At 47.5% G+C, this 22255-nt stretch overlaps 1 protein-coding gene across 1 annotated transcript; it reads right to left on the reverse strand.

The window, feature by feature from the left end:
* Positions 1 to 2586: 2586 nt before the first annotated feature.
* Positions 2587 to 21808, reverse strand: LOC111153320 (carbonic anhydrase 12). The gene is made up of 9 exons (XM_022512267.1): positions 21635 to 21808; positions 20646 to 20788; positions 17398 to 17493; positions 16464 to 16527; positions 16127 to 16284; positions 14696 to 14822; positions 4416 to 4448; positions 3467 to 3554; positions 2587 to 2714 (listed from the first exon to the last, which is right to left on the reverse strand). Exons 1-9 carry the CDS (start codon positions 21762 to 21764, stop codon positions 2642 to 2644), a joined length of 912 nt encoding a protein of 303 aa, XP_022367975.1. The 5' UTR covers positions 21765 to 21808; the 3' UTR covers positions 2587 to 2641.
* Positions 21809 to 22255: the final 447 nt, after the last annotated feature.

The following is a 22255-nucleotide window of genomic DNA, read 5'->3' on the forward strand; positions in this document are numbered from 1 at the left end:
TTCTAAGACATTAGAGACAAGTGACATTACTTGCTCTAATCAGTTACCTGTCACCATAGACCAGGAGCTACAAAATGCTTTGCCAACAACAATGCTTTAACCTCACCTCCCAAAAAAACAGTCTGTTGTGAAAAACATTTTATTTATAATTTCTCATATTTACAGTTTATGTCTTCATTACAATCATTCTTACAATAAATATAGAAGTGCTAAAGAGACCATCATCACAGTGGCCTATGGTCCATCCAAGGCACAGGGACAGAGGAGTGCTGCAGACCCCAGTGCTTCCCAGTGGTGCTCAGGAGGCCTTCAGAGAGTTTAGTGAAGGGGAGAAGAACTTAAGGTCTGAACTTGAAATGGGATTAATAGTCAATGCAGCAAAATCCTAGGATATCTATTAAGGAAATAGGTGTAAGTTTTTACTATTTTTATCAAATGATCCTAAAGAAACAAAACAAAAAGACTCAAGCTGTCCCATTAGTAAGAAACAAAGAAACCAGGGCCTTTCCTGTCCTTTTCCCACACGGGCCTTGTCTTTGTGATCTCTACCTGTAGTGCACCCAGCACAGCACCTGGGCCCTCCAGGGGATTCGAGTGAGACAGGAAATTCACACACCACAGTGCTGGTTTCCTTCAGTGGCGACTGATGTCAGTGGAACGAGAAGCTGAGGAAAGGCTTCCCAAGTCCTAAGCTTGGTCCCCAGGAGCCCCATAATGATTAGCAAGGATGCTGACAGTGTTGATTCTTGGAGCCTTCTGTCTGCCTCCCTGGTTTTGCTTTATCTCGGCCACAGGGCAGGAGAAAATGCCACTGTTTTCATGGCCTAGTCAGTCTCCCTTCTTATGAATAGCCGTTGCGTCAGGTACAATGATCTCTTTGTTCTCTTGCAAGAATTGCCCATAAAAGGTAGATAGTCCCAGGGCTCTGGAGTGATTTATGTTGGTTTCTGATGGGCAACTTTGGGCCAAGTCCAAGGAAGCATCATCTAATTCACGTCACTCTGTCATGAGGCTTCTCCCTGCTGTCATTTGGTCAGCATCAGGCATGCTAAAGGCAAGGTGAGGACACCACCCAGACTCCCAGGCTGTCAAAGACCTCGTGCACACACACGTCTGAGTGTTCATTAGGTCTTCTGTAACTCGGTTTAGCAAACTCACTACAAAGCCTTGGGGCTTGCCACTGCTATAAAAAGTCATGATGGTAGAGAAGGGAGAAGACTGTTCTCAGAGTGAGAGGGAGGAGTAGAAGGAAAAAGATGTTATAAAGAAACTTGTGCTTTGATAGGACATTCCGTGCTGTCAAAATGAGACCAGGAATCAGAAAGTTCTCCGTGAACTGCAAAGTGCCGGCCATGAGAGGTTGGAAGTTGGTAGTGGAGGCTCCTTCTCAGTCATGGAACTAACTGGTCTTCATGGGGCCCCTGCATCGATGAAAGAGTTAAGTCTTCTCAGAAACTGTGACTCAGGTAGAAGACCATGAAGTATCTTTGTAACATTCCGTTATTATTGGTCCCTAAATACCATGATGCCCCCACCCTGCACAGATAACTTCCTGCTTTCATAGCTTGAAACAGATTTCACGCAAGTCATGACTCAACATCCTCCAAGTCAGGGAAGTAGGGACGTCCCGATTCCACATTGGCAGTAGGGACACCACAGAAGTGGCCGAAATGAAATCTGGGCAGCAGACAAAGCTCTTCAGTCATTATGCTTCTGCCTATTTCCTCTAGATTCAAAAGCGGTTTGGGTCATCTCAGAACTCATGTCTACTCTAGGAGAGAGAAAGCAACAACACTTTTCAAGGAATAGCCTGATCATTTATCAAGTCTGTAAAGTACAAAGCATAATTGCGCTGCTGACAGGAGGTTGAGCTTGGGCTTAATATTCTGTTGTCCTCACGCTTGTGACTTGACAGACAACTTCTGACTCCAGTTCTGACTCCAAAGTGAGTTCCTCCAGACCTTATGTGTCTTCTCAGTCTCTCTATCTCAGGTCCATTCAGTGCTTTTGATCCAAAGGACAGGACTTTGGATATGCCTCTACTGTGTTTCAAAGAATATCTTTTGTTTTCTTTTTGTCTCTGATACCTTGAACCTTCCTGTATCATTCATTCTTCCTCCCAGTTGTAAGGTCAGACCAAAAGTTTTGTCACAGCAGAAGGAATCAGAGGAAGACAACAACCCCCCCCTTCCCTGAGGAAAGAAACTGAGTCTCAAAAGCAAAATCTAAGCAAAGAGTGCACATTCTGGTCTGAAAGCTTGGACAAGAAGCAGAATTTCCAAGATCCTTGAAACCACACTAAAGGGAATCCCTGGATGAAAGTGTTTTCTGACCAATCACAGGCCCAGCGGGTGACTTGGTTTATGCCCCCAGAATCTAAACAACTTAATGGTCTCACACAGATGAAGCAGACAGCTCAGAGCTCCTGCCTCTTTAGCGAGTTCTTCCCATCCACAGATCGTGCTGGCAGTGGCCGTGGCATCAGAATGGCAGGGCACCCACCTACAGGCCCCCCATGGGTCTGGGGCATTTGTGGATTGGGCTTCAGAGAACCCTTAAGTATTTCAAATGTTTAGGGAACCACACTGTGTAGTGTCCAAAGCAAAGTCCTTCCTTGGATGTGCCTGAGAGTTCTGGGGCCTCAGGCATGGGCTTCAGTCTCCTTCTTGATGGCTGGTTTGTAAATGACTCCTTTGTTGTCACTTTTTTTGCTACTGGAACAAGAAGAATACACGAGTCTCAGTTAAAGAGAAGAGATAAGCAGAGAGCAGCCTGACTTAGGTATGGGGTCAGATTCCTCTCATGAGGACCCTTCCCCTGTTCTGTCAGTCTTGGGAGGAATGCCCCCAAAATAAAGCATTAACCGAAAAGGAACCTGGTCATTTTCCAACTGTTCTCTTATAACAACTGATGATAAGAGACCTGCATTTTGAAGAAGGTCTCATTACCACCCCAACTTTAAACTTTTGATTCCATAACAGGATTCCTGGAAACTATTTTTTATACACTCCAGAAAAATAAATTGGTTTTAGAAAAACAAAACATCAATAAAAACATGAGCAGCGGGCATTAATAGCTAATGGGAGTGATACATCAAGTTTCCCTTCATTTTCCTTTTTGGATTCAGAGACAAAAAAAAAAAAAAAAAAAACATATAAAGATGTTAGAAAGAAGACAGCCTTGCTGCTTGTGTTCAGGCAAATGGGACCTCCCCACCCCCAAATCAAGAGACTTGTCTTCAGGTGTTAGCCACGGCCACAGGCACATCTCTACCTCTGAGCCTAATGGCCCAGGGTCTCATGGAAAGGAGGCTGGAGGCGATGGTGTGTGGGAGAGAGCGCTCCTAGGATCAGCGTTGGTACAGGTGATGGGGGCTCTTCATTCTGCAGACTGCCTTCCCAGACAGATCAGTCCTTGTGGACAAATAAGCTACCCAGCCTCCCATTCTGAACCCAAACCAGCTCACCTCTTCTTTCTTCTGAAAAGCCAAATGGACACTGCCAGTACAACACAGATGCCCAGAACGCCAGCCAGGACCACTGAAAGGACGATGCCTGGGGAAGAGGCAGTGAACAGGCATTACATTACCCCCCTCCCCTGTGTTCATCTCATCCCATGGCACTTGGATGTGAAGTCAAGTGACAGCTGTGTAACCTGCCACAGCAGGATGTAATTTCCCCATTTCTGTTCTCAGGTTCTGGTCTTTGGCTTGGTAGAACTGGCTGGAGTTCTTAGAGCCATTTTGAGACTGTAGTGATACCTCAGCAAGGGTTTGCAAACTTGCACCAGGATCATCTGAAGATGATTTTTTGAGCCTGAGCATCAAAGACTGATACAGTCTAGAACAGAGCCCAGGAATCTGCATTTTTATGAAACAGCTGTAGCTGATGCTGACGTACGTGGTTCATAAACCACGTACTTGGACCATACTTGGAGAAATCCTAGGTTACAGAATGAGAACTTACTCTGTCTTGGCCTGCTGGAGTTAAGGCCCACTGGGAAGTCTCTATCGACTTTGCTCCCAAGCTCCATTGCACAGTCCTAAGTGGTCCAAAACAACCAGGAGCCCACTGCCAAGATCGCCTAGGCAGTCACCCAACCTCCACACTGGGCGTAGGCCTGTTCTTAGGCAACGGCTTCCCAGCATGGCCAACAGAGGTGTTGTTTCGGGTCATTGAATGTACACATGCTGTAGAGTGATTAGGTCTTTCATTATGGAAGCATTTGATTGGCATTTCATCTTTGAATCATTGAGTGATTCAAAGGTAGGACCCACAGCAAGGAAAAGGGCCAGTAGCCAGAGTGATAGCAGAGAGAAGCAGGGAGGATGGGCTTGGAAATATCACAGGCCCAGATCACACCAAGAATCACAGCAATCACCCAGCCGCAACATGCAAGGCCGGCAGGCCACATACCCAGACTCAGTCCTGCATACGTAAGGTCTTGCACTTCAAAGGGAGAGGAAAAGGTTGAAAATTAACCAAGTCAAACCATGGTGGATTTGCCCAGTGTGTTGAGCGAAGCCCCACCTTTTGTTTGGTTGGAAGTACAGGGCTTATGTAGACTTTCTGGGAGTATTTCACTCTCGACTCAGGTGCCTAATGGTACAGAAGGAATTGCACACCTTGGGAATTCACACTGTGATCTCCCTCTCCAGTTCTTCTTTATCACAGCAGTCTCTTTGCTAGGGCAAGACTTCAGTTTTTGGTACAGCATGACTAAAGTGGAAGCTGAGGAAGGGTAAGGATCAGAGTCCACTTGGGCAGGCTGTTAAGTGCCTCTCAGATCCCTACCCCTCTTCATCGGTAAGGAACCGGCCAGGTTCTGGCTGGCTGGGCCTGGCAGGGCTTAGTTGGAGCCTGTCACTGGACTTCTGCCTCCTCCCTATCCAGTCTTGTGGTCATATTTGGTTCTGTTTTTGCTTTGGCCCCATGGGGCAAACTGGAGAAACCCTTCCCCAATACCCACCTCCCTTCTCTGCTTTGTGGAACCAGAAGATTGTGCTTCTCTCCGAGAGTTATTATTGGGATGAGTAAGGAGTCCTCAGTGGGGCTGAACTAGTGCCCAGATATCTGAGGTAAAATCTCATAGTCAGCCTCCTAGGGACCTCCCTGGGGAAAGGTCACGGGTAAGCCTATCTTCTTGAGTAAGACAGAGGAGCCCAGTCATGAGGCTCCCCCTGGGTAACCCCAGCATACTTTTCCCAGGTTCTTAGAACTACTCCCCATTCTTCCAGGCAGGTCCTCCATCTAAAGAAAGTCTCTCTTACACATTCCCTCTTGTCTGGTGGTTTTCTGACGTCAGTAGAAACTTCTAGCGCGTATGTGCCTGTGTAGTGTGGGTGCAGTTCATGTTGGAAGCCAGGGTTGTGCAGATAGTGGCCACCCAGCCTGACACTCAGAGCCTGTGCCCACAGAGCCCACTGTGATGACTCAGACCCTGGGAGAGCCCTGACTGGTTGTGAGACACCAGCAGAGGGCCAGGGACTCACACCTGCGGGTACTTGACCCCCTGGGGAACCAGACCCGAGACTTTGGGAATGAGATTTATGCTCACCCCCCTTTCCTGCTGCATGACCAGAGTCTAGCTGGGTCCTCTGGAGCCATCAGTCCTGTGTCCTTTCTCTACTGTCCACTTCCACAATCTCATATGGAGGGTGCAGCCTCCCTCACTCGAGGCTGGCTCGAGGAGTCTCTGGTCTGGCTTCCCCAGGGGACCCCACGCTGTTGTAAGGATAAGCAGAGCAGCTGTGGAGAGGAGCTATGCACAGAGTACAGGGTGGCCTGTTCTCTTGGCTCTTGCTGGCCACCATCAGCAGCCCATGGCCTCCCAAGTGGTAGAGAGAGTGGCTCCCGTGGCCTGATTCCCTGCCCCAGGTCTCTTCTTGTAACCTGAACACAAGGACCAGTGTGTGGCTTAGGGAGACACTCAGGATAGGAGTCTCCCCTGGGGAGAGCGTCTGGTGTTTGCATAGCATATGCTGTGTTCTCTGCACAGCCTGTGGCCTCTGCACACTGTAATTTGGTATTTTGGGGTTTTTAAGGTACCTAGAGGCAACCAAGGCTTCTAAGATCTTAAAAACAACAACCAAAACCCCGCAACTCGTTGTGGTTTCTTTTCCAAGCCTTTTGATGAAATACTCTTTTGTTCTTTGTTCCCAAAGCTCCGGATGCTGGTGGTACAAAACTAGTTCTCGCCACATAAGACCACTAGTAAGCCTAACCACTTGGCTAAGCCATCCGACCCGGACAGTTTCTAAAGTTGTCAGTTTCACAGTCACCTCAAACATCCAGAGAGCCACACAGACCCCCAGACAGCTGAGCAGCCGCACTTCAGGCTGAAGGCGCTGCCCCCAGGGAACTTAGGGATCAGAGCCAAGTCTACAGAAGCAAGGCCGCAGGGATAGGACTTTTCCCAAGAGACCATGGCCCAGGTTGGTGGCTTCATCTGGAGGGAAATCTGGCTGCCCTTGGCTGTATTAGGTGCTATAAACAACAGCCTAATTTAATCCAGGGCCCTAAGCAGAGTTCCTGGCTCATAGATGACTACTTGTGAGGGCCTAAGTTGCCTCTCTGTGGAAACAATGAAATGAGCAAGCAGCTACAAAGCAAGGAAAGCCTCAGAGCCTGGGAAGATGCTTGTCAGCTAAGACTTTGATGCTGCAAAAACAAAGCAGCTTGACTGAGCAAACGAAGAACATGGAAAAGGAGTGGCAGTGAGGGTATCACCTCATCAGAATTCTCCCCCTAAAGAAGCCCAGGGCAGGAGGATGTCGGGATGCTGCCCCGTGCCAACTGAGACGGCACCAACCATCAAGGAAGCGGGACTGTCCTGCAGACAGCGATGTAGTGCACAGGGCCTGGGTCCCATTCTACTAACTAACAGGAGAGGGAAAGTCAGGGAGACCTCGGGGAGCACAGGGATAGATGGTGGGGCAACTGAAGAAGTAGAGCCCAGAGAGAGAAGCCTAAGCCTGCATCACAGCCGAGCCTCGGGGATGTTGCAGAAAGAGCATAGGCCACAAGGAGGATGGGAGGGAGGGACACACAGCCAGGGACATTCATCTGCAGATTAAATAAGCAAGGTTTGTTTCTAATCAACAAATAAGACAAGTAGTTCCCACTGAAGAACACTGAGACAGGAGAGACCGAGACAGGCTGATTGACTGCGATGGCCCCCAAGAGCTACTGCATGAGAACACAGTGAAGGGGCTTCTGAGCTGGTTGGTAAGGGCTGCACGGCCCACAGATGTGGGAGAGCTCCCTGCAGTCCATCAGGCGCTCCAGTACGGGCCAGGGCGAACAAAGACAGGGCAGTCTGACAAAGAAGGAAGCCGCGCAGATACAGAAGACCTTAATTATCACAGGCCTCTTCCGGGAAGGCACACCCCCGGCGAAGACAGAAAGGCTGCTTGCCACAGGGCCTCGCTACCTGTTCTGGCTGGCTCGGGAGCTGCTGCTTCCACTGCTGTCTGGCTGGACTCAGGGACGCCAGTTAGCTGCTTCCGCGGTCTTCTGAAGCCTCACGTGCGCCCACAGAACAGCCCAGCGGAAGGAACAAGCACCCCACTTATACAGCTTGCCCCTCCTGGAACAATCCTGGCATTTTTTAGGTCTATTTGCAGTTCTGTTTATTCAAACAGAAAATAATCCTTTTCCTTTCTAAATATCATTTTCAAGTATGGATTGTTTTGTTGTGATGTCTTACATAGTCACACATATGTATGTATATATCTTATGTATATGTGTATGCCTTTAGCTGTCTCTAGTCTTATAAAAGAGACAAGTGGAGTTTTGGTTTAGCAAATTTAAATACAAATTTAAATACCAAAAAAAATCCCCTTTTGGATGATAAAAACTCTCATTATTCTGCTTAATACAAGTTGGGGACGGAAGTAACTGAGATGCTAGTCCCATCTTTGGATGAGGCTTTGGTAAGAAAAGCAGGGAAGCTGCCCTCTGTGACCACAGAACAGAACTGTCTTTGGAGAACATACCTCACTGGGGAGCTTTTCTTACTGACACTAGGGAACCCAAAAAGAAATAATTTCTACAAATAAATCTGCCAAAGAGATACCACCACATTACATGAGGGAGCTGGTTCAGGCTTTGCCTTCCAGAATGCAGGATTACAGGCCCAGGACAGAAAGCCACATTGCTCTGAGGGGCCTAAATCCTGGAGCAGTAGGCGTGGATTACTGAGCTTAGGTACTAATGCTTAGTACTCTCAGGTCTCTTTCGTGGCTAGGCTCAGGCTGTCTGTGCCAAAGGAATGGTAGTTGCCAGCTTTTATTCTTTTCAGGCCAGAGCAACAGAAAAAAGGCTTCACAACTTCCCCAGGCAACTCTCTCCCAGGACTTTAAAACTTGATAGCTAAGGGGCGCCTGGGTGGCTCAGTGGGTTAAAGCCTCTGACTTCGGCTCAGGTCATGATCTCAGGGTCCTGGGATCGGGCTCTCTGCTCAGCAGGGAGCCTGCTCCCTCCCCCCAACTCTGCCTGCCTCTCTGACTACTTGTGATCTCTGTCTGTCAAATAAATAAATAAAATCTTTTAAGAAAATAAAATAAAATAAAAAAAAAACTTGATAGCTAAGCTCTGATCTTTAATGTTTCTTAGGCAAATGGATTGATTTGAATGCTGCTGGCAAATTGAAAACAAAGCAAAATGAGACTTACAACTAAAATGTGCCAGCTGGCCAGGCTTACGTTCACATCATTCTCCAGAGAAGACCCTGGAGAGGGGAGAGGCAGGGAGCCGGGCTGGGGGGTGGGAGGGTTTACATTCTTTCAAACTTGTCATGAGCACCAGGCACAATGCCTACCACAAGAGTAAGATGCCAACCGTCCCTGTCCTTAGGGGGCTGGTAGCATGTGTGGATCATCTAGACATACTTATTCTAGTTTCCTGCATGGCAGTAAGTCATGACCCTGTGGTAGGCTGAGAACAGTCACAGAGATGAATGAGTTGTTCCAGCTGCACTGAAGGAAACTCTAAGGCACCTTCAGGGAAACAGGGAAGATTTCTGGAATGTTATTAATAGAGTTGGGTCTTGAAAGAATTTTTCAGGTGGAAGAGGTGAGGGGCATCCCAGGCACAGGGAATCGAGTGTGCACGGGTGAAAGCAGTGCTATGCTAAGGGACGCCCTACCCGGCATGGACGGGGGCTGGGCGGGAAGTGCTGGGAAGACAGCCGGGGCCACCTCGCCAAGGGGGTCCGGCTTGCAGACTTCCTGCCTGGTCTGCTCGGTGCCAGAGGCTTGCTTAGGAGCCAGAGAACATCCATGCTGGGGTTTTCTGTTCCCCAGAGTGCCTGACTTGGGGCGTGCTCTGGAAACACATGACCTATTACACTGCACTAGATGAAGGGACTAGGGTCTTGTTGGCACATTTGATGGTTGCTCCCAACTATTCACCCCCCATATCCCCGGGAAGTTGAAGGTGGAAACTCCTCTGGTCTTTCATTTGGATACCTTGGTAGACTTGACAATACTTTCCATCTAATAGATTTTATTTAGAAATAGGAACTTTCAGAAACACAAGGTCAGTAACCACAAAGCATACATTCTAGTCTCAGAATGTAGATAATTAGCCATCTTAGCTTTCTAAGATTTCTTTCCTCTTTTGTAAAGGTTTTATAAAACTACCCAGGTCCCGCAGCATCAAGCAGCTTCTCATTGTGCTACTCCGCAGAAGTACCATGGGCGAAAGCCACCCCCTGCCCCACCGTCTGTTGTCCAGCGCTCCTAAGTGTGCCTCTTCTGGCTCCAGGCTCTGCAGTAGTGACATGCAGTTGCTCAGAGCAAGCCCACTACAGACATGATTATAGAAACTCTCTGGCTTCCCCTTGTCTCTCAAGTTTCCCTTGCCCTGGCATATTAAAAATAGAACTAGGTAGCATGAACATTTCGGTTTGCTAGGCTCTTCCTTTATGACCCATCACCATCAGGACTCAGGGTTGGTATGTTTAGCTAGGAAGAGGTCAACTTGAAGGAACCAAGAATTGAGCCCCTGGTCTGTAAATCTTCCTCTGCCATCTCCCAGAGGGATCGGACTTCTGTGAGGTCTGGTCTGCTCACAGATGTGTTCCCCTCTCTGGGATCCCTCCTTGAGGACAATGAGTCTTGTGTCCTTTCGTTAGCTCAAGCCTTCTATTTGTGCCCCTTGGAAGAGGCACTCTCTAAGAGCTAAAAAAAAGTGCCTCACATGAGTTTCACCTCTCCACAAAGGGTGGGCATTTTAACCAAAGGAAACAAGAAACACAACACATATGAGGGGGAAAAATGGTACAAAAGCAAAGGAGAAAAATGATAAGGAAATTATAAAGCAAGTTGCTTCCTCAGAGGCATCTGGACCCCTGATAAAGTGGTTTGTATGGTTCTCCTTAGGGTGGATAGTTCTCTGCCATCCACTTCTCTTAGCCTTGGATGTACCCAATTGTATAAAAAGAAGGTATATTCAAATTCTAAAGGAAGATGGGGAATAGGGTTTTTCTTGAGTTTGGTTGTTCTCCTTAATAACCCAACAACCTTTTGGTTTCAGGGGTAACCATCACCAGACTGAAAAGGTCATGCTGTAGGGGTACCTGGGTAGCTCAGTTGGTTGAGTGTCCGAATCTTGATTTTAGCTCTGGTCATGATCTCTGGGTCATGGCATTGAGCCCCGTGTGGGGCTCTGTGCTTAGCACAGAGTCTGCTTGTCCCTGTCCCTCTGCTCCTCCCTGGCTTGTGCTCTCTCCTGTTTCTCTCTCAAATAAGTAAATAAATAATCTTTTAAAAGGCAATTAAAAAATAAAGAAAATCATGCTGTAATAAAGACCAGGGCATTTGATAGAAAACTCCAGAATCCTGTGATATGAATGGGGGAAAAAAATCAGTCGGAGCCTAGCAAAGGCTTTGTGTAATCCCTGAGCAGTGGTTCTCAATTTTGCCTCTCCTGCCCTGGAGACATTGGCAATGTCTGGAGACATTTTTGTCAGTCAGAATTGGGGGTATATTATGCGCATCTGGTGGGGAGAGGCTAGGGATGCTGCTGATGCCACAGTAATGTATATTATGTACACAGTGTATATCGTACAATGTATAGCCCCCCAGTGAGAGTAATCCAGCCCAAAAGATCAGTAGCCCCAAGGTTGAGAATCCCTGCTCTAGGGCCAAATCATAGTACAGACTAAAGTCTGTCCTTAAGGACAGACTACTACTTCTTTCTTTTTCTTTTTTTCAGCATTTTAGTTATTATTTTTAGAAATGTTTTATTTAAATTCAATTTAGTTAACATATAGTGTAGTATTACTTTCAGGGATAGAATCTAGTGATTCATCAGTTGCATGGAACACCCAGTGCTCATTCCATCATGTGTCCTCCTTAATGCTCATCCTCCAACTACCCCGTCACCTACCCACCTCCTCTCCATCAACCCTCCGTTTGTTTCCTGTAGTTAAGAGTCTCTCACAGTTTGCTTCCTTCTCTATTTTTATCTTATTTTATTTTTCCTTCCCTTCCCCTATGTTCAACTATTTTGTTTCTTAAACTCCACATATGAGTGAAATCATATCGTATTTGTCTTTCTCTGAATTATTTCTCTTAGCAAAATACTCTTTAGTTCCATCCATGTTGTTGCAAATGGCAATGAAATGGCAAGATTTCATTCCTTTTGATGGCCAAAGGACAGGCTACTACCTCTTAAGGACAGAAACCAAATTCTTTATGACTTTTCTAAGCACAGTTGAGGAAGAAGCATGGTCAAGCTAAATGATTCAGTCCTAATTGTTACAATTTGGCTAACCCTCAGAGCCTAATCTCAAAGTCCTTGCACTTTCTCTCCTAGAGGATTTCCTTGACATTACTTTTCTCCTGGCAAAATAGTCCAACTCTGGGGCGCCTGGGTGGCTCAGTGGGTTAAGCCTCTGCCTTCAGCTCAAGTCATGATCTCAGGGTCCTGGGTTCGAGCCCCGCATCAGGCTCTCTGCTCAGCGGGGAGTCTGCTTCTCCCTCTCTCTCTGCCTGCTGCTCTGCCTGCTTGTGATCTCTCTCTCTGTGTCAAATAAATAAAATCTTAAAAAAAAAAATAGTCCAACTCTGTAGTTCCTACTAACTTCCAGAGAAAACCCTGAATAAATCAGACCCTAATTACAAGCATGCCTCAGTGGAAGAGTATATAAATACTTGAGTCTGAATTGCTCAAGGTCCACACTGACAAACGGGCTCATCCCATAAACCTAAAATGGCATGTTACAGTCTGAGGCCCCTCCAAGTTGGTGTGAGAGGCCCCTCATGAATGCAGGTGCCCCTGAGGGGTGAGATTTGGGTCTTCACTCCTTTGGGGCTGTCCCCCCGCAATTGCTCCTTGGGAAACAGCCCTGTTAGCTGCCTGTGTCTTTGAGAAGTGAGCAGGAGGGGACATTTCTTGCCAAGTTTCTATAATCAGCCTCCAAATGAACAGGTTTGCCTTGGACTGCCGTGGTGTCTCACTCCAAGGGAGAGCTGGGCCCAGCCTGGACTCCATGAAACAGCATTTCTGGCTGAACCGTTCAGGAAAGGCAGTGGCAAAGCTGCGTTTGGGTTTTGATCCTGATGTCCTTAGCTTGGAGTCAGTCTCCAGGCTTCTGCTGAGAGGCCCCTCAAGCTCCCCAACTAGACTAGGAGAGTCTACTGAAATAGCTCTGCTACAGGCCTGACCACACTGCCCCCTCCATGAGCGCCAGCTTAGACCTGAGACAGTCTAAGAAGATGGCTAATTATTCCCAGTGCCACAATCCATTGTTACAAGAGGAGGTTACTTTGGGATGTCAGGCTCAAGTTCCTGCATGGTTTCTTCTGATCCTCTGTAACTGTCCTCAAACACTGTCCCTGCAACGTAAAGTGAGGATGAGCAGTTGTTAGTGTCCACTTAGAATCATATAACATGTTAGTACTGAAAGGATGTTAGGTCACCTAGCCCAGCCTATCATTTTATGGCTGAAGAAACCAAGCCAAAGAAGGGACATGATTGGCTTACATCATACAGCCAGGAGGAAATAAACAGAGGCCTTGAACCTAGGTCTTTTGACAATAGGAGGGGGAATATTTATCACCGTATCCCCAGTGTATCCCCAGTGACTTGTACAGACCAGCCCAGAGAGGAGATCTGATTACAATCTTTGAATCACAAACAAAATTCTACCTTATCTATGTGGGCCCAGTCCTTTATCTCCAGGTAGAGTTTTTATGTTTTTATTTTATCTAAGAGTTGAAGTATTTTCCATTTAACCTTTGACTACTACATATTCCATTTTGAAGAATAGGAAAAGAGAAATTTATATCCAAAAGAGATCATAAAGGGATAATTCTGTACATTTGAGGCATTTCCTAGAAAAGAAGTTGACAGTTACCATCATATAGATTCTCGATTTTTAGGAAGGGTCATTGTTCACGGATTCAGTTTTCAGACCAGGAAACTGAGGAAAAGAGAGAAATTACCTTAACCAGTGGCATCTGGAGAGGAGAGCACAAAAGATAAATTCTTGGGCAGTTCTCAATTCTGTAACTGACAGAAGAACCTAATTCTGACCATAGGTATGGGTCTGTTCAGAAGGGCACATTTCTAAAGCTTTCTGGCAAGGGCTTCGAAATACAATCTTCCTATGTTTAACTAAGCTTAGTCAATGGTAATTATAATCTCACACAATAAGAAAGGAACAACAACAAAAGAGGTACACCAGAGGAGACCTGGTGAGAGCTGATAGGTGGGTCAATGGGGTCATGTTTAGATATGGTCACCTGGCCCAGTTCAGTGACAAGTGATGTACAAGGATAAAGTGAAACTTCCACAGACCTACCCTGCTTCTGACCACTTGCGGTTCCCTTCTTGAGAGCGGCTCAAGAATCTACAGTGAGAAAGTGAACTTGGAGGTTCAAAGAAGAGTGTGGGTCCCAACAGTGTTCTCTTACCTGTTTCCCTGGACCCCCCGGCTTCCAAAAGTATTGACACAGATACTGAACAGATAAAGATGTTCAATGTCCTTCTGGGGAGTTAGGGTTACAGATGTAAAAGAAGAACTGAGCTTTCATAGCATTAGGACTAAACCAAACTTCATGCTTCATTCAGTGTAGCTCCTGTGTGCCTGTGCTTAAGGAGATGAGACCAAAGGGCAGTGAACGCAGATGCTTTCTTGCCTGACGGGTCCTGCTATATTAGGCTGTGAGCTGCTGTGGCTGCAAACATGGATTATGCCCCTCTGTGAATCCTTACAAAGGACCTTCCCGGACCTCAGTGATGCTGGCTGTGCTATGAGTCACCCTGCCAGGCTAAAGATGGGCCTTCATGCCAAGAAAGCCTAGGGTAAGAAGTCAGCAGTTTGATCTCATGAAAACAGTCCTATCGTGTATCTTAAAAGAAGGGTAGTTCTCCAGAGCAGAGAGGTCCTCCAGAGCATCCTCTCGTCCCCATCTGTGGGAGACTCCAGATTTAATGAGGGCTCTGGTCCAGACACCTAGAGTTTCCCCACAAAGGCTCAGGAAAGTCAAGAGCAGAAGGGCAGCCTCAGTAAACCCACACACAGTAGCTTCTTACACACTCTCATTCCCTTGGTAGCCAGAGTGCTCTTAACCCAGTTCCTAAGGGCATCGGTGACAAAGCCCAAGGGTAGCCACCCAACTTCATGTAAGATGGGTGTCTTGGCACCACACTCCCCCCCCCCCACACACACAGCATCTTCTCACCTTGTCGGAAAGAGATGTACACCTGCCTCTCCTCAAACTCCTGGACCCGCCGGAAGTTGTTGACCATTTCTCTGGGGGATGGGTCATCCACATAAGTGTAGTACAGAGCAGTCTCCAAAGCCAGCAGCTGCAAGGGGAGCAGCAGAAACATACCCCGTGGGCAGAGTGATGCTCTCTTGCCTGACCTCAATGGTGAAGAAGCTCTGGGGCTTGGCAGGAGGCACATTAGAAAGCCCTGGGAAAGCCAGAGAACCGTGCCCCTCACCAGCAGGTCTCTGGTTGACTGGGCACTGGGTGAGCTGGTCTTTCCCCTCCTCCCAACGCTTGGAGGAAGGTTAGTGCTATTAGCTGCTGGGTGGCAGAGGGACTCCTCAACATCCCACAGAAATAGTGTTCCTCTCATGGGCCTGATTTGGAACCCAGCTCTAAATTGGAGAGACCTAACGCTTATTCTGATGGTCTCATCTAAAGGAACAAAAAGAAGGAGGCAAGAGTTTCGCAGGCCCTCTGATGACTGGTTCCACAGAATTTTCATACACCCATATAGATTATATAATCGGTTTCCAAGGCAGTTTCTAGGTTAGGGTATTACCGTTTCCCTGAACATTTCATCTCTTGATTCATCACATCTTTATTCCTGTCCGCCTACCTGTTGCCATTTATCTACATTACTCAGATCAGTAGCTCATAGTAAAAAAGAAGGAGCAACAGAGAGGGATTTCCTGGACTCAGGGAGAGGGTCAGGGGGGCGGGGTGGGCCAGGAGCCCATGTGTGGCACTGCCTGGGCCGTGTCTCCTGGGCAGCCAGTTTTCTTCTTGATGAATTTCTGGGGAGCAGAGGGATGGACAGTGACCAGAAACTCCGGTCTGCCTTTGGGGCTTAGCTTTGTGGCCAATCAGTGGGCGATCCCACAAGCTCCCTCATCTGTTTACCCCTCACTTTCATCACCTGTAAGATGAGAGGGTCAGAGATGATTGCTGAGGACTCTGTGCCCCCAGTTTTGCACTAGACCTTGAGCTTCCTGAGGGCGAGACCGTCGCTTACTTACTGCTGTAACCCCAGCCCTCTGGTTTGTTAAACCATCTAACTGGCTCCGTCTTTGTTCTGCCCTATAAAGGAACTGTGCTCTCTCCAGCCACAGAGGAAACACCATCCAGCCACTGAGGGAAATGTTAGGAAATGCCGCTTAACAACTCGTTTGTAAGGAACTGTGGACCCAGGTTCATTTTCCTAGCTTGACGCAGTAACTCCACTCTGCAACTCAGCCTGTCCTTTCTGCCACGCTGCCAGGTGCCTGTGATATTTGGAGAGGTTTGGCATAGCTGTCAATGAAGCTCTAAGTGAGGAAACCAAGTTATTGATGATGATCTGGGTGACGGCAGGGACCAAGATACCATGTGGTCTGTGACTCAGAAGGGCACGACAGTTACCTGCTCCTGGGAAATTTGCACAGTGTTCCGGAAAACTGTCCAGAGCACTGTGGGGTGGCAAGGGGGTGTGGTCAGGGACCCTTTGTAGCGGTAGTACTCATCGGGCCTCTCGGGGAGCAGCTCTTCAATGCTGAAACCTGGAATGAGCACCTCTTGGCCTGGAGAGACATGGTGGAGAAATGGTGTCAGACTTTCTCCCCACGACCAACGTGCTGCTGCACCCATGACCGAACCTAGAATATGAACCTGCTCGCTGCATTCATTTTTCTTCAGGTCACATGGGAGTGACTCCCTCCTTCTCCAACAGAGGGCGAATATGCATCCAAAGACCCCTTACCTTTGTATCTTACATCTTGAAGGTGTTTGAAGATCTTGTCATAAGACGGATTGAAGGAGCCTATCTGCAACAGAGATGGGGCAGGCTGAACTAGTACAATTGTGTTGGCTGAGCCTGGTTCGACTGCTGCTCAGGGAAGGGCTCAGCTAGGGGCATATAGTTACCATTGCCAAAATCCTCTCGGGAGGATGCACTTTACCAGGACAATTATGAAGGATCCCTGGGCTGTTAGGGATTTGGGGTGATGGTCCTGTCCTCTTGCTTCTCAGGATCCAAGGTGCTGAGCACTCAAGGCACTGGGGCTTGTGTGTCCCAGGGCAAGGAATGTGGCTTGCGCTCCTGATTATCAGGCTGTGAGCAGGAAAGCCACAACTACCATGTTCTCTAACCAGAACTTAAGGGAGCTTGAGTTCACACAAGCCAAGTCAGGCAAGCAAGCATGTTGAGAAATGAGGTACATGTTGTCTTATAAGGGAGAAACATGCAAGCAAATCAGGAAACATTCCCATTTTCTGGAACTAAGGAAGTAGCTCACTCCAGGGTCCATGTAAAGAATGGAACTTGGATATCAGGAGTTGTGTAAGGGATTCAGATACCTGATGAGGCAGCACTGCATGATCCCCAACCCCAACCCCTACACTCAGGTCCTATTCAATGGGCAATTCTGAGCTTTATGCAACAGGGCTAGGAACGAGGGCTCATTTTTTCCAGTGTTCCAAAGGACATGCCCATTTCCGCTGCCCAGCTACAGAAAGTGCCGCCTCTAGGCCAAAAGAGAATGTACCCTATGGGGGAATACCTCCATCTTTAGAGGCAAGACACGGCCAACGAGAGTGGGCCATACACATCCAACAGACAGGAATTCATGGACCAAATGCTGAGTCTGTATCCTCCTGGCTTCCAATTTCACATAAAATCCCTTTAAACATCTTACCTCTATGAGAACAGCTAGGACGGCGAGGCCCTCTGACTTGTTACTGGCGCTGCTGGCGTTGGGGTACAGGTCTGAGTTATAGTGGACGATATGCAGCTGCAGTGGAAGAAAAGCTGCTCACAGGGGATGGACAACTCCTGAGAACCCTTGACTTTGCAGGAGACTCAAATCCAGTGGGGAGGACAGAACCCCTCTACCACTGCCCCAGGTAGATTAAGCCTCTCAGACCCTTTCCTTCATGGCCTCCCCAGTTTTCCCTTTTCTCTTAGTCCTCCAGACCAAAAACTCTACCAGGGCACACTGTCCATCTTATTCACTAATTGTATTCGTGTCTGATACGTGCTTGGAAAGTACCAGGTATACAACAGATATTGAATGAATGAATGAATGAATGGGTTTGTCTACTAGCCACAAAAAAGCTTGGGTTCTTTGAAGGACTTCTCTCTTCTCAATCTTTCTTTCTTTCTACCTTTTCTCCTTCCCTTTCTTCCTTTCCTCCCTCCTTCTCTTCTTCCCTCCCTTCCTTTTTTCCTCCCCCCCCCCTTTTTTTTAAGAGTGGGAGAGAGATGGGGAGGAAAGGCAAAGAGAGAATCTTAAGCAGGCTCTACACCTAGCACAGAGCCAGATACAGGGCTCAATCTCAAGACCCTGAGTTCATGACCTCAGGCTGAAATCAAGAGACATTTAACCAACTGAGCCACTCAGGTGCCCCCTCTGATTTTTTTTCAACTTTATTCTGGAGCCTATGGGAAAATAGTCTCATGTAGCCTGTCCAGCCTCAGCCTGGCCTCTCTGCATTTGATCTGGAAGTAGTAGTGGCTGAGGCAGGAAACCTCCAGTGGTAACTTACTGTAACTGTATCCAGAGTAGAACTCCTATTTATCCCACAGGTGGAAAAAAAAAAATCACAGCATGGGTTTTACACAGATTTAATCAGCCATATTTTAAGATAGCAGAAAACAAGAATGTTACTCCCTGAATATAGGTTCTTACCTTTAAAAAATGAAATTCTAAGCTCATTTTTTTTCAAAGCAGGAATTACTTGTCATTATTAAAGTGAGGAGAAGAGAACTTCCCAAGAAATCTTAAATTTAAAAGTCTAAGTATTAAGACATTGTTATAACATATTCTGACGATGTTTAACCTAATTTTTAATCCAAAAGGTGGTGTCACCTGTCCTCCAAAAAATTGTATTAGTAGGTAGGTCTATATATATGATACACATTTTTGTTGATTCCTTGCCTCTTGGGACTATAACACATTGAGATTTTCTCTCTTTTCCTTTTCTTCATCTCTGTCTTCTGTGTTTGTAAATAGAATTCAAGCATATTTTATTGAATACAACTCAATGTTCTTCAAATTTAAATGACCCTTTCTAATTTTTAAAAACTATACAAAATTATTTTTTCTTTTAAGTAGTCTTCTATTAAAGATTTCTTAGGAACTCTTACTTTACCATCTTTCCCTGTGAAGAATACAGCCTGTCATGTTGCCCATACCATGTAAGCTTGGCCCAGCTTTGCAAAATGGAGACTTGTCTATGGCTAAACTCTATACCCTTATTTCTATAGCTGCCCTTTGTGCTCGTGGTCTGTTTCACCACTTTTATTACTGTGTTCAGATTAAATCAAGAGGAGGTGAAGACTAACACAGACCGAACAGAATTCCCTGCCGAGATTAAGAGAGTCTTCTTTATAGGACTCAATCCAGAAGAACTGCTACACTTTCAGGGACACTCCATAGAGAATCTGCCACTTTGGGGTCACCTTGATGTATTTTCCCTATTATAGACATGTATGGTCCACCTTCACCAGGCCCTTGGTGATGGATGTGGCTTATGAGCAGAAAATACAATAACTAGAAATATTTTTAAATGCCCAAACTCTCCCAGCCTACACCCTAACTCCTTCTTTATTCCCTATAGATAAGTAGAAGCCTCCACATTGCAATTAGCCTGAAAGAAATTGCAGTCCTGGAGGGTCAGAGATGGGTTTGGTTTGAAGTACGTGCACCTCCAAGAGTGCCATCCTATTGGGCCGGAATTATAGCCCCTCCACACTTGTGACTCGACCTGTAATTAGCCTGAGACATTAAGCAGTTTAGCAGTAAAGAAGAGAGAATGGTCATGTCATTATTTACCAGCTGATCAGTAGCTTTTACCTCCTTGAATTTATTGCCCTGTACATGTTCAGAACCATACGCCCAAGTTCTATCCCGTGGGAGCTCTGAAATGGAGCAACTCAAGCACCCTGCGTCCCCCCTGCACACCTGTGGGGCAGGCACAACGCTCCACTCCTCCTGTTTTCGTGTGGCCTTTTGGGTCAGTGCTGCAGGATGACATGACATAACACAGTGCTGTGCTCACCTCCTAAACTATCCTGGTCGAGTCTGTCACCACGCTGATGTCCAGGGGATTGTAATGCCAGGCATCCCTCAGCTTGCGGCCAAGTAGAAGAGTAACCCTGGGTCCCAAGGTTCCAAGCATCACCCATGCCCAGGGGAAAGGAAAAATGGGAAGGGAAAGGCCTATGCAAACATCATGGCATGTGAAGAAAGACTGAAAAGTTTGCGGGAGCAATTAGCCCAGTATGATCCAGCAGTGGGATACATACAAAATAGTATATAGAACGGGCCTCCTGAAGCACATTCTAAGATCCTAACTCAAGTCTAGGGTAAGAAGCTGCCCCAGTTGATGATACCTTGCGATCTCTAAGCTGTATTACACTGATCAGATCCTGATAACCAGGGTCATCCACTGTTTTTCCGTTGACTGGTGTACCTCACACTTCTAACAGGTTTGGCCCTTGGCCATAGGTGGCTCCATGGTATTGGAGCACATAGATGCCGTAGTCAAGATGCTATTATGTGTCTGGGATGACCTACGTCAGCCAGACAAGCTGGTGGGATCTTGATCTGTGCAAGCAGAAGGGCAATGTCTAGAAAAGGGGTATGTGCGTCCCTCTGCCCCCCCTGGGAGCACTGCCTTCTGAGCAGCATTGTTCAGTAAGCGGCAGAGAGACAAACTCTCTGTGTTCAGGAGAGGAAGGGGACCAGGACACCACAAATGAGCTGCAGGGTGGCCAGAGTGGCTCTACCCTCCTGTGCTGCTGACAGCGCCAGGCGTGGGTATGGCGAGCCTAAAGGCAGCCCCTGCTTGTGCTCCGATCTTACCTGTCCACCAGCCAGGTGGAAGGATGCCAGACTACCCACCGCCAGGCAGCCTCTGCCAGCCCCATGGCCGCACTCACCTCTGCGGCAAAGTGCTTCCCACCAACAGTGTGCTCGGAGCCGTGCGGGTCATTCTGGTTCCCCCAATGCAGGTGCAGCTGTGTGGCAGTGTAGCGGGACCGGAGGCCCTGGAGGTGCATGTCCGGGGTCAGGTTCAGCCTCACTGTGGGGAGTGGAGCCTTCAGAGCCCTGGTCCGCTGAGCACTGCCTGAGAGCAGTGAGGGAGGCAATACCCGCCTGGGCCCAGACAGGAGGCAGGTGGACTCAGCGAGCAGAGAGACACAGCCTGAGGATCAGAAACTTGGGCTCTTCTGAGAACGGCCCCATTTCCCTAAACCAATTCTAGCAGCACCAACACCTTCTTGGCTCCCCTGGGAAAAGGATGGCAGGAGCATGAATACTAGACCAACGGGTGGGTGTTTTGTTTACACCTCCATGTATTACACACCCATCTATGAAGATAGAAGTTAATGAAGTATCTGCCAAACCATAGAATATAACAATAACAATAAAAATGACTATTTATGAGGCATCTACCATATTCCAGATCCCAACATACGTAATCTCTAGTCTTCACAATACACATCAATATGCCCATTTTCCAGACAAAAGCTCAAGGAGGTTAATATTCTTACCCAGAGTCTCATGACTTCTAAGTTAGGAGTCAAGCCAGGATTCAAATCCATGTTTGTCTGACTCCAGAGCCTGGGAGACCCCACAATGAACTGCATGGCTCCTGGAGTATTTGAGCCAAGGGACCAATGGGCTCAGGCCTGTCCGCTCCCCCCTCCCAAGAGATGGGCTGCTTCTGAGAGGTGCTGGCCTGCCAGAGCAGCCTCCGGCATCCCCTGAATGGTCCAGGCATCCCTGGGCTCCCCCGGACCCGCTGCCCGCTCCGCTTCTCCTGGATACTTCCGTGGACCCCCCTCCCTGCCGATGGAAGAGAGCAGGCCAAGGAGCTGAGGATGCTCGGACATCCCCTTGCAGATCGCACAGATCTCTCTCTCACCTGAATGGCCATCGTTGGTCAGGATAAACTGCTCGTTGGCAGAAACATTGTAGCCTTGGAACCCCAGGGGCACAAGGCTGGCGTCGTACTGGAGAATGTCACTATGCAGGTCTATCGGAGACTGTAGCATACCCCCACATGCCGGGTACTTCTTGGACCAGCTCTTTTCCCCATGGGGACCTGGAAGGGGAGATTCAAGCGCAAAGTTTAGTCGGTTTTCCACAAACGTTCTTTCCTCCCTTTCTAATCCTGTGTTCAATAGGATCCACTGCTTTTCTCCTCTTCATCCCCAGAGGGATATTCTTCAAAGCCCAGAGATCTCAGCTTACTGCTCACTTGCTCTTAAAGTGATATGGGGAAAAGACTAGAGCAGACCCCATGCCAAGAACTAGGGCCCACCAAGCTCCATTTGAATTTTTACACTGTTCATATTTTGACACAGTACATAACCTCTCCACATGAAGACCTACTGATTTTCAACAATTTTGCATCTGTTTATGGAGCACCTATTATGAGCAGGAACTACTCAGTCTTGGGGCCGCCAGGTTGAACACAACAACAGGGCCCCTGCTTGCCCAAACTTGAATCCTCTGGGATGCTTCAGGCTGGAAAAATTGGCCA

Source organism: Enhydra lutris, unplaced genomic scaffold (assembly GCF_002288905.1).
Source record: "Enhydra lutris kenyoni isolate GAN:26980312 unplaced genomic scaffold, ASM228890v2 scaffoldscaffold31, whole genome shotgun sequence".
Lineage (NCBI taxonomy): Eukaryota > Metazoa > Chordata > Mammalia > Carnivora > Mustelidae > Enhydra > Enhydra lutris.

What these genes read in the sequence shown, in the direction of transcription:
- LOC111153320 (XM_022512267.1), bottom strand. Translation starts at nt 21,764, where the DNA reads ATGCTACAGTCTCCGATAGACCTGCATAGTGACATTCTCCAGTACGAC. An exon ending in GACCAACGATGGCCATTCAG is followed by an intron (nt 20,789 to 21,634) that starts GTGAGAGAGAGA and finishes CACTCCCCACAG; the next exon opens with TGAGGCTGAACCTGACCCCG. An exon ending in TGCAAATTTCCCAGGAGCAG is followed by an intron (nt 14,823 to 16,126) that starts GTAACTGTCGTG and finishes CTCCCCTTGCAG; the next exon opens with CTGCTGGCTTTGGAGACTGC.